This window comes from Cornus florida, unplaced genomic scaffold, assembly GCF_030987335.1.
Source record: "Cornus florida cultivar Cherokee Brave unplaced genomic scaffold, ASM3098733v1 CherokeeBrave_3.0.0_Hap2_Chr05, whole genome shotgun sequence".
In the NCBI taxonomy this organism is placed as follows: Eukaryota; Viridiplantae; Streptophyta; class Magnoliopsida; order Cornales; family Cornaceae; genus Cornus; species Cornus florida.
Window position 1 is genome coordinate 112,588,910 of NW_026775575.1, and position 18,787 is coordinate 112,607,696.

Sequence of the window (18,787 nt, forward strand, 5' to 3'; positions counted from 1 at the left end):
TACTTTTGCATTAAAAAGAAATGACATTTACTTACTGTTGAAAAAAAAAAAAAATTACTCCACTCTTATTTCTCAAGAAATACTATTTTAGTAATATATATTGTTTTATTTTCATGTAAAAAAATCATGTATAATCAAAGTGTATAAATATATAGTGTGAATATTTACATCCTACAAAAGTGATAGTAATTAAATTTAAAATTTACATTTTACCACTCAGGGAGAAAAAATATACAGATTATATATAGCAAAAGTAAGTAATAATTTAATAAATACAAATAGTCTAATTTATCAATTCAACACAATTTGTCACAAATTATTATTATTATTATTTTAGAGTTAATTTTTTTATAAATTTGTTATATTATTATATATCACCCTTTATGATGGGACCATTTTGTGTGGGTATATATAATATATATATATACACACACACACACATATATATAATTTATACCACAAGCCATGTCTATACTCTATATATCCTATTCGTTTCCTTTTAAAACCATTGTTTGGAATTTCTTCTCCTTTAAAATCGAAGGTGTAGAATTCAAGTGACCAAGCCTTTTGATAATTATTATGCAAATTATTTTGCGTGAAAAAAAAAAAAAAATTATTATATTTTCTTAAAAACTGATTTCTAAGGGCAATTGATTTCTTCGCGAGTCTTTTTAAGGTATAATCACTAAAAAAAAAAATTAAGTAACTTTCAAAAAAGTAAGCATGAAGGGGGAGAAATGTGTGTTCAATATTTGAATAAATGGATGCCGATGCTTTAAAAAACCTGGAAACACCTTAAATAAATAAAATAACTTAATAATCCACTTCATTGTGCATTCTCTCCAATCAACTTTTCTTGCTATATATTATACTCTATGTATTTGATTTAATTATTTTGATAAATTTTTCATAAACATGTTAATTGAATACAAAATTTAATCAAGTTTTATAATTTTATTTATTTTCCAACGTGAAGAATAAAAGTCTAAAATTTAAAAGTGATAAAAAAAAAAAAAAAAAAATTTGAAGCACGCGTTTGTGTTTGTTTATATAAAATCATATTTATTATATATATGATTTTTTAATTTTACATTAAATTTTAAAGTACCTACATGCTCTAACTTTGCCATTCCCATTTCTTAATTTCAATAATAGTAATTTATTTTTAATTTTTAAACTTATCTTCTTTTTTTATATGTATAAAAAAGTCGCTCATAATTTGTTGGTATGCACAATAAAGTACTTACAGGCAATGATTAGGATATATTAATAAATCTTTACCTTGTTTTATTACGAGAAATTATTTGATAATCTTGAACCACAAAAAAGAAAAATATTATAAAGAAATTTAAATGAGTTTTTATTGAATTGAGCGGATAAATTGTTATAAAGAAAATTGAATGAGTTTTTATTGAATGAGCCACTAAAAAATTTATTTGTCATCACTTATTTATTTGCAGGGAGCAAAGTTAGAAAACTAAAGTTGGAAGTTGTGGCAGTATCATAGAGAGGATTAGAGAATTCTTGTAGGGTAGGGTACGAATTAGTAGAGTTGAATTGTAGAGTTGGAAATTGTGGTGGTACCATGGAGGGGATTGGATAATTCTTGCAGGGTAGGGTACAAATTGGTAGGGTATATAGGATCGGAGAATTCCAGTAAGGTGGGATAGAAGTTAGCAGAGTATATAATTTTTTACAGTTTAAAAAATATAGAAGAGTAGGGTGGAGTAGATGTTAGTAGACTATACAATTTTTTAGGATAAATTACACGGTCCTCTTATATAATTTGCCAAATTTATTGGTAGTTTAAGGATACATGGAATATAGTCAACACAAAGTCAAAAGGATTTTATTATCATTTTGCATGTAAAAAGTTTTTTTGACACTATTGAAAATTGATTTTTGGTGTATGAATGAAATATAAAACTACTTGTTCAAACATGAGAAAAAGTTAAAATCAAAATATTCATTTCATTTAGGTGAGATTTGACCTAACATGAGAATGTGTTATTGTAATTTATCCAAATATCAAATATATAGTGTGAATATTTACGTTATTACAAAAGAGAAAATAATTAAATTAAAAGGGACCTTTTTGATTTGCTCGTTGATTTGTTGTTGAAAAACCTGTCCACATTCCACAAGCCATGTCTCTCTCTCTCTCTAATATTCTTTTTTCCTTTTCTATGAGTACATAGAGCACATCCCTATGTGTAATCTGGGTGGGATTTATGATCAGCCAATCGACTCAATCATGGTTCTTCAAAGCAAACTTTAAAAACCTATATTATGGAATTTCTTCCCCATATGGTTCTTCAAAGGAAACTTTTAAAACCAATGTCATCGACTTTCTTTCCCTTTAAATTCGAAGGTATATAATTCAAATTTTATTATAATTACTGTGCAAATTATTTTGTATGAGAAAAAAAAAAACTTATAAAGGATAATTCACCTATATTTTCTTAAAATCTGATTTTTCATTGCAATTGATTTCTTCACAAGTCTTTTCAAGGTATCACCAAAAAAAAAAAAAAAAAAAATCAAGTAACTTTCTCAAATGGATTAGAACTCTCAAAACAATTTTCTATTCTGAGAGTTACAAAAATTCAAAAATTGGTTATTAGTTCTGCTTGGATGTGTTTTTGAAAAACAGTTATTGAAAATCTGGAGTTACAAAGGTGCAGTTTTTAGAAAACTATTTAAGGTGTTCTCAATGTTTTTCAAAATTGTTCTCGTTTGTGTGCAAACACGGAGGGAAAAAAAAAAGTTAAAAAAATAAAAATTTATGGTTAGTAACAAAAAAGAATTGAGGTTTTTTTTTTTTTTTTTTTTTTTTTTTTTTTTTTTTTTTCTAGAGGGTAAAAAAATTCGTATTTAGTAAAATATTTATAATATTTTCCTAATAAAATCCTCTTGCGAATAATGGTTTATTGGAATCTGGGGCAATATTTATTATTTTTGGTAAGTAATTAATTTGGCAACTGAAATAATGAAAAGAATTTTGTAAAAAGAATGTTACGTGTAAATTTGTAAGAATACCAATATACTCAATATTTTGTGTTTTTTTTTTTTCTAATTAATATGTAAAATATTTTTTTCTAGTACAATCCTCAATAATAATTTTATTTATTTATTTATTTATTTTTCTTTTCTGGCAATGCATTGAAAACATCTAAATTGTGAAATGTTATGTTAATTTTTTCAAGTCCACTATTCTATCCACTTCACCAGTTAAGAATACACTTCAATTTTATAAGAACTTCAATAAAAAAATTTCACCCCCCTTTAAGAAAAAACTTCAATATTGTATTTGTGCAATTTTTGTTAATTTAAGAATATTTAAGAGTATAATACACATCTAATACATATAATAATTATTAAAAAATAAATAAAATAGTGATATGCAATACTCTTTAGTTTTTATAAAATTATTTTCAGTATATACAACCAAGTAGTTTTACGAGTTTTTATTTTATGAAAATTATTTTTGTAAGTTTCTCAACCAAACAAATACTGAAAATTGACTATTTTGAAAACAATTTTGAGAGTGGCAAACCAAGCAAGACTTAAGTTAGTTTTTTTATTTTTTGTTAATTAATTGGCATGTCACTAGTGTACGTGGGATATATGTGTCCAATGATAAATTATATGACATTCTAAAAGGCTACATAACAAATAAATAATAATAATAAAAAAACTTATTCATCCACTTTATTTTGATTGCATATTTATGTTGTCCACCACGAATATAGGTGCATTCTCTCAAATCAAAATTTCTTCTACATTATGTTATGTGAATTTGAATTAATTGTTTTAATAATCTTTCTTAAAATTATAAATTTTAATCAAACTCTATAATTTCAAAAGTTGAAAATTTAGAACTAAAATTAATAAAAATAAAAACAATAAAAAATGTTTGTTTCGATATAATCATATTTATTAGGAAAACCATACGGAACGCAAAATATAAAACGAAAAAAGTTCCCAAATCTGATGTGGTTTGTCCACGTCAAATAATTAAGGGATAATTACACTAATCTCCCCTGAGATTTTATCATCATACACTGACCTCCCCTCTTGTTTGCCAAATAACATTAACCTCCCTCGAGGTTTGTATATTAATAACATGGACCTCCCTTCCATTAACGGAAAACATGGTTACTAACGGAAAAAGATTATGTCAGCAAATTTTAATTCACAAATTCCTATTCTACCCTTGCAAGGCATGTAAATAAAGCAATTAAAATGTCAAAAATATCCCTATAATTATTTCTCCTCCCCCCTCATACTCTCTTTCCCCTATCTCTGTCTACACTCTCTTTCCTCATTTGAGCATAATACAGCTACGTGGCTTACCATGAATCTTTGAATTTAAACTTTTGTTTTAGTTATGATGTTTGATGGTGGAATGAAATCAGAACACTTCTTGAAAAGGTGGAATCATTGCTCCGCAAATTGGGTTTTCATTATGATGTTTGGTGGTGGAATTTTCATTCTAATTCATGAATAATTAGATTTCATTACTCAAACAATGATTGTGTTGAAAGTATAATATAGCATGCACTAAAATAACTGGGCTTAATATTCTGTCCATTTTTACTATAATGAATCATAATACTATTATTATCCCCCAAAAAATTTATGATTGCAACCAACAGCCCCAAACCCCTCTTTTTTCTCTAACTCCATCATCCTCTTCCACAATTCGGTGGCCAACCGCGAGAGATGCAAACCCATTACTTGCCAACAACTGGAGATGGCAACTCTCTGGCGGAATCGGAGCTCAAGAGAGGCAGCAACGAATTTGTGTGCTTCACTTCTCCTTTTTCCTTCCCACAGTACCATAGAAACAGAGAGAAGAGGAAAATTAATGATTTTTTCTTTAGGTTCACCAATCTTTTCTTCAATTTCGAATCGGAGACCTTGCTAGTCTCAAATGCAGCCGCCGACGATGAGGACGCCAACAAGTTTGAGTCTCATCCGATTGGAGAAGAGAAGACGTAAAGAAACGATTTGGGCTTTTTTGTCTTTTCAAAATTCATTGTATTTATAATAAAATACAATATAGATATAATAAGAACAAAAAAGTAATTTCGATAAAACTGTTAATGCCATCCGTCCAAGAGCTCTGTCAGGGGAGATCATTGTAATTTGACAAATAAAAGGGGAGGTCAGTGTAGATTGACAAAACCCTAAGGGAGGTCAGTGTAATTATCCCAATAATTAAAAAGGAAAAGAAAAAGTTTCTCTTAATCAGTATAACATAAAGGAAAAAAATACAAATAAAAAAAGAAAGAAAAATAACCTTCATCCTCTTCTCTCACAAAACCCAAAAACTAAATCGCTTAGTGGGGGAGAAGAAGATGTACGATGTCAGTAACGCCCATTGTTCAAAAATCCTAGAGACCTAAACTATGGATCAAAGCCCTAATTTCAAAACCCCATGGACCTATACTACATATCGAAGCCCTAATTTTATGTGCAAATCTCTAGTTATGTTCTTTAATCTTGCAAACTGTATGTTATTTGTTTCCCTCTCTTCTCCATTATCGAAATCCTGAATTGAAATATATAACAAATTATAGATTAGTGAACCATTACTTAAGTCCTAAATGCAAAACCCAGAACTTCAGAAAGAGTTGCTTCTTGACTTATTATTGATTGTTAATAGAGTATAGATTAGTTATGGAGGTTTTGACTTATTGTTTATTGTTTTGGTGGTTATATATTTCTTTCAAACTGTATAGTTTTATGAATTCTACTTTGTGAATTTAGAAATATGGAATGGTTTGATAAATGGATTCAATGATCATATACTAATTTTTAGTTGACAGACGATTGTGTAGAGGATGGGAGTTTCCTGATTGCATTTTCTCTAGTAATTGGTCCTTTTATGATTGTCTTGATAAATCTACATGATTGTCTTCATAAATCTAATGCTGAGTTGCTTCTTTAGCTTGGCTGCACTGGTTATTTATCACCTATGGATGGCATGAACTCCATCCATTTGGAATATTTTTCTTGGAGCCATATGTAACAGAGCTCCCTCGACCTTTTAGTTTCCTAGTTTGTGAGGAAAGAGGAACCAAACAATCTCTATTTTTTTTTTTTTTAGTTATGCTGTCGCATAAGGAAACTCGTTACATTTTTTAAAGTATATTATGTGGCAAGCCACATTAGATTCCGGGAATTTTCATGTTTTATATTTCGCATTACCTATCACCGCTCTTCTTTAGTGGTTCAAAATTATCCAATAGTTTCTCAAAAAAATAAATAAGTAAATAAATAAATACTAGCCTGCAAGAACTTTATTGTGCATACCAACACTATAATTTTAATAAAGCATTTGGAGTAATACTTAATGTACCAATGAAGTAATGATATCCATGCTCTAAAAAAATATGGCTTGCACTTACACATCTGTGTCGAGCAATAGTGGTATAATATAATTCATACTTTTAGGCCTAATTTGACAAGCATGAATGAAATAGTATAAGAATAGAATGAAACTGTGAATAGAATGAAATTGTTATTCTTATTTTATTGTTTAGTTACAAAATAAAATTATGTATGAATGAAATGGTAATCACCATAACAACGGATCAGTGACCTAGCGGTATCAGTCTCTTACCTTTTTAAAGGGAAATTAGGGGTTCAAGTTTCAGTAGAGACATGTATCTGTGAGTACCAATTAGGAAAAAAAGAAATGGTAATCACCATTTTAAGTAGTGGTGGTGTAAGTGGTGGAAGGCGGTGTTGGTGGCAGTGGTGACAGTAGTGGGCGGTGACGATCGAAAGGCAATGATTGTGGTTGTGGCGGCGGCTAAAATTTTTATTTCATTTCATTCTATTGCTACTTACCAAATTAGACTTTAGAGTAAATAGTGAATAACATGGTATCAAATTAAACTTGTTTTGAAGAAAATAATAGTGTGATATCATTCAATATAGCAAATATCATATTCACAGTTGTAGTAATTATTTTTTTCATCATTGTCGAATTTGGATCCAGAATTTTAAATCATATTTAGATTTATTTTTTATTTTTTATTTTTTATAATTTAATAAGGTTTGTATTAAACTTTTTATTATTATTAAAATTTAAAATAAAAAAGGAAAAAAATGGTGTCTTTTTAATAAAATTAACTTCAATGGAAAACCATCAAGCAATTTGTAGAAAGGAATAGGGTTGCTATAAGGTCCAAATGTTTTTGTAAATATGAGTTGGTAGAATAAAGTTTACACACTCCCTCCATCTCAAAATTAATTCTTCCTGTTTTTATCTTTTTCTTTTCGACCGTTACAAAATTCAAATTTCATTTGAAAAGTTAGTACAACAAGATTGAATAATTCTCAAATTATTTAAAACTTAGAAAACTTTTCCAAGTAAAAGGTCTTTAGTTGTGTGTCTCTTCCTTTCGCAAAGTGAAATGTAAAGGGTTTAAAGTTTGCTTGATTTGTAACTCTGAAAATTGTTTTCAGAAATTCATAAAATAGAGAATAGTTTTCAAAGAACAATATTTTGAAAAAAGACATTTTTATAGCTGAATTTTTAGAAAACAGTTTTCAGAAAACTAAATCAAGTAGAATAGAAAACTGAATCAAGTAGAATTTTTTTTTTTTTTTTTTTTTTTGTACAGTTTTTCGAGATTAGAAAACTGTTTCCATTGTTACAAACCAAGCAAACCCAAAAAAATGCATGTTTCTTGTAAATTTGAAAGTGATAAATGAGTATTTTAAAGTTTCTCCAAAATTTGAGAGTGATAAATGAGTATTTTAAAGTTTCATAACAACAATTAGTTAAAATGCACGTTTCTTGTAAATTTGAAATTATGAGAAAGGCCAAAAAAAAAATTATATAAAAGTATTATTCAGGTTCTCATATTTGTAAAACTTCAAACTTCTAGATTGTTTTAAAATGCGTTTAGAATAACGTTATCACCACTCAATTAAATATTTTCACCATTTACATAGAATATTTAATGAAAACCATATGTGCTTGAGTGGATTTTATTTAATTATATTTTTATTTTCACCATTAAAGTTTTTTCCCCTTGCTATATCTACCTGCGTGGACGTGAATATAAGTATGTTCACCATTTTGATTCTTAATTTCTTGGTCCTTCTTGCCTTATGGGTTGCCTTGGAATTGCTCTCTCTCGCTCTTTAAATGCTTTTTGGAGATAAAATAAATAATTCCAAGACGATATATAATTAGAATACAATGTGTACTTTGTACAATGTTCTTACGTATGAATGAAATAACTCTATACCAAAGGACTTTAGTTCTAGTCGAATGGTATGATATAATATCTTTTTCCCAATTTATAAAAATTAGGGGTGTTTAAAAAATTCGGTAAATCAAAAAAGAAGATCGAACTAGACTGAATTGGGCAGTTTGGGCTAATTGTATAGCGGTTTGGTCCGGTCTTGGGCCCAAAATTATGGAACCGTAATTTTTTGGTGCAGTCCTGGTTTAGGGTCCCGTTGGACCAGATCGGCCCTGACCGAACCGTTATTATGTTATATATATATATATATATATATATATATATATATATATCATACCCTAAATCTAAATCAAGTAAAGTTCTCACGTCTCATGTGCTCCCCTAAATTTTTAATTTCTAAAATTATTTTAACGTTTTCTTTCTTTGTTCTTTAAATTCCTTAAATTTCTTTTAAAAAAAGTCAATTTTTTTTTTTTAAAATCATATCTCAATTTTCTTTACTTTTTCTTTTTAAAATTCTTCTTTTCGCGTGTTATATTAATGTTAGTTGATTTTTTTTTTTTAAACTTTGCCTCTTCTGAATTAAAATCCTATCTCCGCCCCCTGGTTAACTTACTAGATTTACTGAATCTGTTTTTTTTTTTTTTTAAATCTCTTTTGACCGTTGGTTAACTTAGTCTACTAGATTTACTAAAACCTAAATAAGAAATAAGAAATTTTGTTTTTAAAAAATAAAATAAAAAAGAAATTAACTGAAACCGATAAATCGAACCGAACCAAATCGGTTTTTTGTGGTTTGGTTTGGTTTGGTTTGGTTCCATAGGCATTATAGTTCGGTCTGGTTTCAAAAATAGTGAAACTGTTATAAATGGATTCTTCCCAAAAAACTTCCAATTCGGTCCAAACCGGACCGTGTGCACCCCTAATAAAAATGACTCATTTTTGTTTACTCATATCTCCCAATACTTTTTGAAATAAAATAAAAATAAATTCTTATTTTGCATATATAACCAAAAAAACAAAGAACAAAAAAAATTCAAACTTCAACAGTGTTTAACAAGTGTTTTCAAATAATACAGCCAATCAAAAGAAAAGAAAAAAAAAAAAAAGAGTTGGCTTTTGAAGCACTATTAGAAGTGCCATTAATAAAATTAATCAATTAATAAGTGACTGTCTCTACAAAGAAAACCCTAAAGTCTCATTTTTAATCAACACGAGAATAAAAGATAAAAATGAAATATCCTATTTCACATAATTCATTATGTGGTGGGCAAACTTTATTGGTGCGCCAAGAAGCCAAATTTGATTGTCACACCTATATATATCTTCTTTATCTTAAAAGGATAAGTCTTGCTGGTTCATACTTTGTGTGTACCTTTTCAATAATTTCTCAACGTCCAAATAAATGGGAAGGACAGCTGGTACAGAATATGTGGAGACAGCAATAGTTTAAATTCACATGCTTCTTCATACTTTATGTGTACCTTTTCAATTTATTTGACCCATATATATATATTTTTTACTAAAAAAAAAAAACTCAACCACTCGCTGTTTAATTTATTGCCCGTAAATCACATGATTAACTTTTGAGTCTATCATTTCGCGGTTCCAATGATGTAACATGGTAAACAACTTTAAATTTGTTTGATTCGGTTAGTCGAAAAGAATTTTCAAAGTTTTGAAAATAAAAAAACAGTTTAAAGAGAGAATTACAAAAGAGTATTTACCTACATTTTTTTTTTTAATTTTTAAATATTTTTTTTAAAAAGAAAACTACTACTGTATCATCTAAACTGACTTTTTGAATTATTTTTCAGCTTTTTACTCTTTGAACATAAGATAAAGGAATGAAATAAAAAAGTAGGGCTGATCACGGATCGGATCGATTTTAGGTAAAATTTAAACCAATTCGGTCCTCACGAATTCGCTAAATTTGAAACCGAATCGATCCGCGGGGACTCTCAATCCGAATCAAACTGATCCGTGAAATAATGGATTGGTTCGGTTCGATTCCCACGGATTGGGCTTGACAGTATACAACTAAGAAAACTGAAATTAGAGGCAAAATACTATTTTCGTCTGAGTCATGCATGAATTTAAAGGAAAAAAAAGAATCTGTTATTGTTAACTATATTTTGTCTGAGTCATGCATGAATTTCTAAAGATTATACATATTAATAAATGGGTTATGAAAATGACAAGGTAGAACTGAAACTAAATGACGAGATGGAGCAATCAAGATTTTTTTGCAAAAGAGAAGAACAAAAATTCATAGAAGAAAATAATGAAAAACTTATGAACTCAATGGAAATTAGATGTAGATGAAGATGAAATGATTGGCCGATGTAAATCGGAGAAACTTACTTGTCTGGGTTCCATAAGAGGCTGAGAGTATTGGGTAACCTGAGCCTTTCATGAGAGACTGTGAGTAGAGCAGTGTGTTTGTGAGATCAGATGAGACTTGATGGGAGGCCAGAGATACATGCAAATGAAAGGAATATAAAAACTAAAAAATGTAAAACACTAAAAGCCACAAAGCGTAAAGCATCTTGGGTTCGTAAACTAATAAAACTTTTGAAAACTTAATGATTAAAGAAAATAAAGACACCAATAATGTATTCTACATATATTGTATACTATATATGTTACATAATATATGTATATTAGTTCTACGGATTGGTTTACGGATTGACTCGGTTTTTTCAGTACCTAATCCGTTAATCCGGTCACTATGGATTACTAATTTTTCAATTTATCACCGAACAACGACACTAGAAAACCAAACCGAACCGCACAGATTGGATCGGATCGGTTCGGTTTAGTGAATTGACGGATTATTTGAACATCCCAACCAAAAAGTCCTTTTTGCCATTTGCATTTCCCAGAAAATAAGGGGGATAAAATACTTTCTAACAATGATAAAATACTTGAAATTGCAAATTTTGACGAGTTTGTTCCGGCCATAAGCCTTATGACTCACCGAGTCAACTCAGTCCCGTCACGAGCTCAATCATTGCATTAATTTAATATTAAATCAACCACAGTTCGACAATTGTCATAGCCCGTCTGTGATACTTTTCGAACAATAGGGAAGAGCTATATCCAACCTGCATGGCTTAAACGGGCATACTTCTCATGACTATGCCCAGATACGTATATGAGCTAAGTCGTAGTATGTAATATATTCATATGACGTGACATAGTATATATGCATGTACTCTACTGAGTCTCATCGTGAGGTGACTCAGTTGTCAACAAAAGCGGACAGACTAAGTTCGGTTGAGATGTCCTTCTTTCTGTACAGTTAAGGGAATCAAATTATCAATGATGAAAAGCACGGAATTCAAAAAGCTACTTATACCTGAAGAGACAGCTTTCTTCTTATAACAAATTCTCTGTTTCATTAGTTTCTTTCACACACACTGACACACACAAACACACACATATGCACTAAGCTTTACTCCATGTGGGAGTCTGATGGGGTTTTCACGAGAAGACTATTATTTGGCACCGTGGTGTCGGCTGCTTTTCTTCACTCACCAATTTCTGTTCTATGGTAAGAGTCTAAGAGACAAACCACCATTTTTTTCTTCAGTTCACATTCACATTCTTTTTTTCTCTTCAAAAAAGGCCTTCAATTAGTTACTTTTGTTCAGATTAACTTCCACATCTGACCGGCTTGAAGGAAAATTGGAGCCAAAAACTACAGTAGCGTAAGAGTTATCTTTCCTAGAAGCTACAATCAACCCAAGAAAAGAAGATCATTCTGGAAGTGATTCTTAAATCAGGTACATCTTGCTTCTCGGATTAAAGTTATTAATTATGAAGATTAAGAAAAATGCATTCTGCTGAATCTGAAATCACCTATTGAAGGAGAGAAATAGCCGATCATCTTGCTTATTATAATTTCATCTTGAATTTCAATTTCTCCCCCTGTATTAACAATATTAACATATTAAGGCATTGCAATTGATTCTTCCTAGAAGTAACTCTTCCTCACACCTTAGTGTTCCTTCTGATTCATTCATAAGATGTATAGGGATAATGTTAACTTTGGTGCCAAGGAGGAGTAATTTTCTTTCTTCGTCTTGCTTAAAGATTTAACATTTAGTGTATTTTTTGTTTGATTGTCGAGGATTTTACATGACAGCGCAACCTCTTAAATATTAATGATGATGTTTAAATCCATTGTATCTAATAGGAGATACAAAATCATGCAAGTTTATACATATCTATTTTAGACCATCAATTTCTTTTAACTTATTTCTAGTATATATGTTTTTGTGTGTGTGCAAGTCTATTCATTAAATTTATTTTGGACAGACAGATCCTTAATTCAGAATCCACTCCGATATTTGAGTACATTAATTGGCCGTTTATCTTGTAGAATAAGATGGGCAATACTCGGATTTTAGCGTTCTACATCACAGTATGCATTGTCGCTTTTGTTATTTCAAAAATTACCATAGCAGTCCTCGTCTATCGGCGATGGCAAAGAAAGCACATGGTTGTTCAAGACGGTTTATCTGGTATAATTTTGCACCAGATTCAAGATTTCTCAATATTACTTCCCTGAAAGGGAGAAATATGCTAACATACTTTGATGGGCAAACGCAGGTGGAAAGCTGGTGATGTTCAGGTCACCAAAGAAGAAAACTTTACAATCTGATACTTTCTTGAAGAAGACGATGAAACTGAGTAACAAAGACATCATCGGAGCGGGAGGCTACGGGACAGTTTATAAAATGACAGTAAATGACTCCATATCATTTGCAGTGAAAAGGCTTAACAGGGGAACTTCAGACAGAGATCGAGGTTTTGAGAGAGAGTTGGAGGCAATGGGGGACATAAAGCATCGAAACATTGTTACTCTTCATGGATATTACACTGCTCCTCACTATAATCTTCTTATCTACGAGCTAATGCCTAATGGAAGTTTGGACGCAGTGCTCCATGGTATGATTTCTAGCATAAATCCTAAGGATTTCAATTCGTGTTTCTAACCTTCATGAAGTTGGTGTTAAGATCATTCTTCTTTGTTTTTCAGTCAGAACATTTCCTAGTTTTTACGAAGGGTTTGACATTTTGAAGTGTAAATCTAACAATGAAGTCTAAATCTACCATAACTTGAAATCAATCTTTCAAAAGTTCCTTAATCTGATGTATGTGTTTCTTGATATTTGAGATTTAATTATGATGCAGGAAGATCAGTGGACAAGAAGGCTCTGGATTGGCCTTCAAGATACAAAATAGCGGTAGGCGCCGCTAGGGGAATATCGTACCTTCATCATGATTGCATCCCTCACATAATCCATAGGGATATTAAGTCAAGCAACATACTGCTGGATAAAAATATGGAGGCTCGAGTGTCTGATTTTGGACTAGCCACACTCATGGAACCAGACAAGACTCATGTTTCTACGTTTGTTGCAGGAACATTTGGATACTTAGCTCCTGGTATGTTGCACCAAGATTCCATAGCGAGTCTCCCCACTGATGATATTTGTATTCTTATGTACAATCAATTATGCTCTTCTGCAGAATATTTTGACACCGGGAGAGCAACAGCAAAAGGAGATGTTTACAGCTTTGGTGTTGTTTTACTCGAGTTATTAACAGGGAAGAAGCCAACAGATGAGGCATTTATCGAGGAAGGAACCAAGCTTGTGACATGGGTAAGTTTTGAACTTTTTCGAAATTTCGGTAGTTTCTGCAATTCTGTATTTTTTTGTGCATACTAATCTAGTTTTGTAGGAAAAACTCCTAAACTATATCATTAACAATATATGAGATCATGCAATCAATAAATGAAAATAAAATAGAAATGAGGTTTTTAATTGTCTAGATGCTTTACTTTTACAAATATATTAACACAAAAATATTTTATAGAAAAGTGACACGCTATTATGTACAACAAAGGCTTTTTTCATATGTGATATATAAAAACATCATTTATCCTGTTACAATCTCCAAAGGAGCACCAAAAAGATATGACTCTTGCGAGTAAAGAGAAAATCAGTGGTATTACTCGCCAGATGCATAAACCAGAGGTTAAAAAGCCATTACTCAATGTTTGTCATGCCTACAGTGTACTGGAGCCAAGGTCTTTTTTCAGCTCTCTGTTAACTTGTCCTGAGCTTCTAAATAAAACAGGCTTACGTGCACTATGCTATGAAATTAGTTATTTGTTTATTCAAGTCTTAATGTAATCAAATTATTTTTTCATTTTAACTAATATACAATTCAACTATTCCTCTAGCAATATGTTTAACAGACTTTTATGTAGTATGTCTGTTGTTTCATTTCTTTTAGGTTTCCAGGTTTGTGGTTTAAAAAGATTAATTTATTCAAGTCTTTCTGTTATTTTACGACTTTTATGTAATATATCCACTTTTCTGTATTTTATAGAAGCACGAACATTACATATATTTGCACTAAAATCTCATTATTCAAGTTATTATATTGGAACAGGTGAAAGCAGTTGTCCAAGAGAAAAGAGAAGAGTACGTGCTTGATAGTAGCTTACAATGTTGTCCTGTTGAAGAAATTAACCATATGTTCAGTATTGCATTAATGTGCCTTGAGCCAGAGGCATCCAAAAGACCTACTATGGCTGAGGTTCTCAAGATGCTTGAACAAATCAAAACAGAAGAAGTTCTATCAAATTCTTGATCTTTTTTAGAACAGAACATACTTGTTATATTTACTTTTAATCCATGAATTTTTTTTCCTGGTCTACATGGACGGATACAAAAAAACTTACAGCAACTCAAGTTAATGCAGCAAATTCATGAATTACTGAATCTACCTTCATCGCAAGAAAAAGAAAAACGATTAAGGATCTAACTTGTCACGGTTTTTACTTGAGGATTGTCTGCAACCCATTGGAAACCGAAGCTTTCAGTGAAGGAGAAACTGGATCAGCTCCCAAAAATACATCAAAAAGGGCCAGTGTTACATTCATCGACTCTATTGTAGCATCCACGTCAGTAGGCAACCCATCAGATGATACGCAAACCTGAAAACGACCATGTATATATCCAGTTTGTATGTCAACAAATAAGAAAACTTTTTCACAGAGAGAGAATTCTTTGTTAAATTATGGTATTGTAAAAACTCTTATGATCAAATGTGCATGGGAGAGTTTTGTCTACTAAATGCGTACTTACAAGCATTTTGCCTGGGACCAGCCAAGTCAAAAATATGAAAGTTCCTTTCTTAAGAGGTCGCCCTTGGAAGATGTTACGAAATGTGGAGAGAGCGGTTTCATCAACAGGATTGGGTGTTTTGATTCTTGGGGAGATGGCATCGTCCAATGCACCCCAGAAGGTTTTACCATCAACATCTCTTACCAGGACAATATGTAATGATTTCTCCAGAGGAGCTGCACTTGCATAAAAAACTTACTTTAGCACCCTCAATTAGTGTCTCTCTCTCCCTCCAACAACTGAAATGTTCAACTTAATCATAATTACATCGGAAAATTGAGTCAAACAGAGATGAATCTCCTTGAATTTCGGCAGCTGATCGCCCTTTCCAAGCATCTAATTTACTTTTTATAGATTGATTCACATATAATCCTGCAGCGTAGACCTTAACACCAATTATTGCAAAAACTTTCTCCCTATATCCTGAAAATATTCAAACAGAAACTGTTACATTGATGCAGAGGCTTACCACAAAGGTAAGCATAAACATAAAAACCAAGAGTTATAGGGTGAAAATTCTAGGTTTAATCATCCGTTTATAGTCTACAACCAAGGCTAATTTTTTCTAGAAAAGAATACTGAAACTAAAGCATCTGACCATTGCCAAGTAAAGACAATGGAGTCGAGCAACCCGGGATGCTTATTGACTTCTGAAATTTCACACTGGTAGCAGGTTCCTCTGTGTATTCTGCACTTCCAACTAGAGACATGAAGTCAAAGCACAAAGATGTCAGATTTTTTTAAAGTGGTATGGAAAATAATAAATTGTGACACTCTGACAATGTATGCCTTCATTTTTACTACTTCATTAAGTTCAAATCTACACCCTGAGCCTATCACCATTTTCTCCTTTTGGTGTGCAGCTATATGAATCCTATTTCGGCATGTTGATGTGTCAAAGGCAATAGATGACCACATCCTATTATGTCTTTCAACTTCCATCACTATCTTAATCGAAGCTAATCTTGGTCTCCTTGTCCCAAAATTTTCTCAATGAAAAATATGTCAATTTCTACACTGATGCAATTACAAATTTTTGTTGCAAATGGTGAAAATGATACGAGTTCCAAGTAAAATGAAAGAAAAACTCAATCAACATGCCCTTGAACCATGGAATTTCAGTAAAGAGAAAATAAAATAAGCATGCTAGAACAAATAACCACTCCAAAAATTTCCCAAGTCCTCTTTATACCATTCACTTCCCTATAATCCTCCAACTGAGGTGAAGGTGGGATATGATCCAGGTCTCTGGTACAACTACCAAGAGACTTTAGGCATATATGTAAAAACTAAAAATTGGTCTTCAGACTAATTTATATTCAGTTACTTCATTTGATAATAGGTTCTTTGGCTTTTGGACCGTCCAATTAGTAAACAGTGGCCACATTGAGGCAAATATTTGAATCTTGATTAGAGATAAGAACATTTCACTATTTCAGCACAGGCAGCACAGCTTTAATTAATTGTTCTCATGAGCAATAAAAAAAAGATGAACCTTATAACCTAGCAAAAATCATCCATCTTACAAATAATAGATGAGAGAGAAAATCAATACATCAAAAGTAACAGTGATGAACCACTGTATGGGTATCCTTCTATCTAATGAATCCATGTCAATATCATAGTTAAATATGATAATTTGGCCCAAATTATTACTTGTGCTCCAATTGTCCATTGTACTTCCAAGCTTTGAGAACTTAAAGGTTTTTCAATTATCTTGCCTCTTCAATCCATATTTCGCAAATTTCATTAGCTTTCCTAAATTTTTAGTCCAAATTTCATTCAGATTTCTAAGACTTTCTTAAAAACTCAACTTTCATATTTATCCTTTCCAGGCTGGCAATCTCTATGTAAATTTATCCTCAATTCAATGGGATTGAGGAAAAATTCAAATCTGGCCAACTGCTTTCATTAAGAAATTTATATATAATGGTTAAGATTCCTACATTACCAATGGGTCAGTGGCCTAGTAGTATCAGCCTCTTACTTCCAAAGGATCGTCAGGGGGGGTGTGTGAGTACCAACTAAGGAAAGGAAAAAAAAAAAAAAAAAAAAAAAATCCTACATTCCCAATTTCCCATATACACATATCCTAAATCAGATAAAAGAAAAAGGAAAAAAAAAGAAAAAAACCTCATTGTTCATTGTCACATGCCAAACTTAATTTTCTTGATTTGTCTTTTCCATGATTTACAAATTTGAATTAACTATTCAGTTTCTGATACTGTGCTTATAGTGAAACAAACACTAAGCATTTAAACTTGAATATGATAAGGTTTACATTCCTCGACCTTCAACAAGAAAACCTCTGTGAGAATAATATAATGAAGCAATCCAAGATAGTAAAATGATTTATGTGGCAACATTTTCAGAGTGGATTTGAAATTCAAACTTGAATATTTCTAGTATAAGCATTTCCTTTTTCTCCTTTTGGCTGCAGTGAAAGTGTGAACATGATTGTGTAATGAATGATGTGGGAAGTTCTGAAAAGCTTACTTGAGGAAGACGAAGCAGCTTTGGGCAACAAATGGGTGTGCAAATTGTAATCCTTCTGGAGAGAGAAACGATAAGGAAATGTGGATAAGAGAGAGGAAGTGTGGATTTTGCTCCGTTTCGGTACTGGGTTTGTTGAAATTTCCTCTGAAAAACAGATTCTGGGTTTGGAATTGCAGGAACTGAATTTGATGGGAGATGAGAGCCAAATTGGTGTGGAAATTGCTACTACCCCAAGCATTTTTTAATCACTACTGAGTAAAATGATTTTCAAATCCCGCTAGAATTATATACACACAAAGTTCCCTTTTTTTCATGGGTGGTAAAAAAAAAAGAGGGGATTTGTGAAGCTGGGTCTAACAACTTCACCAATGATTGGTGCGGCAGTCAGAGTGGGATGGGGTGCTGTGTTGATGACAAGTCGGCAGAGGTTGGGCTGGCGGAGGCCAACTTTAGGGTTGTACAGCGTGAAAAAAACGAAAAAACAAAACACGGATACAGTCACGAAATTAGGATAATGCCGTAAAAAAAGGTCAAAAATATAATTAATACATATTATTATATACAAGTATATAACATGATTTTTGTTAATTTTAACCACATTATGATAGTAAAATTACTAATTTGAAGCTTATAACTAGACGAATCTTATTTTTGTTTTTCAAATTTTTACGTTAGCTTTCAAATTAATTTATAATTTATTTTAAAATTCAATTAAATTTATCCTTATAAAAATGATATCACTAGTTATGCGAGAAAAGAAAATAAAATATAGTGTTAACTTTTGGTTGATTAACAAATAAAAAAAAAGAAGTAAATTATAACTTTAGCACTTAACTATATTTGGAAAAGAAA

At 31.2% G+C, this 18,787-nt stretch overlaps 2 protein-coding genes across 3 annotated transcripts; one reads left to right on the forward strand and one right to left on the reverse strand.

Annotated features, from left to right (window-relative positions):
- The first annotated feature begins 11,467 nt into the window (after positions 1-11,467).
- On the forward strand, positions 11,468-15,087 carry LOC132308655 (receptor-like serine/threonine-protein kinase At1g78530). Of its 2 annotated transcripts, none has more exons than XM_059806805.1 (7): positions 11,468-11,787; positions 11,888-12,019; positions 12,555-12,760; positions 12,849-13,187; positions 13,434-13,688; positions 13,773-13,906; positions 14,703-15,087. In XM_059806805.1, exons 3-7 carry the CDS (start codon positions 12,625-12,627, stop codon positions 14,901-14,903), a joined length of 1,065 nt encoding a protein of 354 aa, XP_059662788.1. In that variant the 5' UTR covers positions 11,468-11,787; positions 11,888-12,019; positions 12,555-12,624; the 3' UTR covers positions 14,904-15,087. The 2 variants fall into 2 exon arrangements, with proteins under 2 accessions (XP_059662788.1, XP_059662787.1); XM_059806804.1 differs by having other exon boundaries at positions 12,619-12,760.
- LOC132308656 (fatty-acid-binding protein 3, chloroplastic) lies at positions 14,887-18,402 on the reverse strand. The gene is made up of 5 exons (XM_059806806.1): positions 17,936-18,402; positions 16,038-16,139; positions 15,707-15,862; positions 15,401-15,615; positions 14,887-15,249 (listed from the first exon to the last, which is right to left on the reverse strand). Exons 1-5 carry the CDS (start codon positions 18,171-18,173, stop codon positions 15,091-15,093), a joined length of 870 nt encoding a protein of 289 aa, XP_059662789.1. The 5' UTR covers positions 18,174-18,402; the 3' UTR covers positions 14,887-15,090.
- Positions 18,403-18,787: the final 385 nt, after the last annotated feature.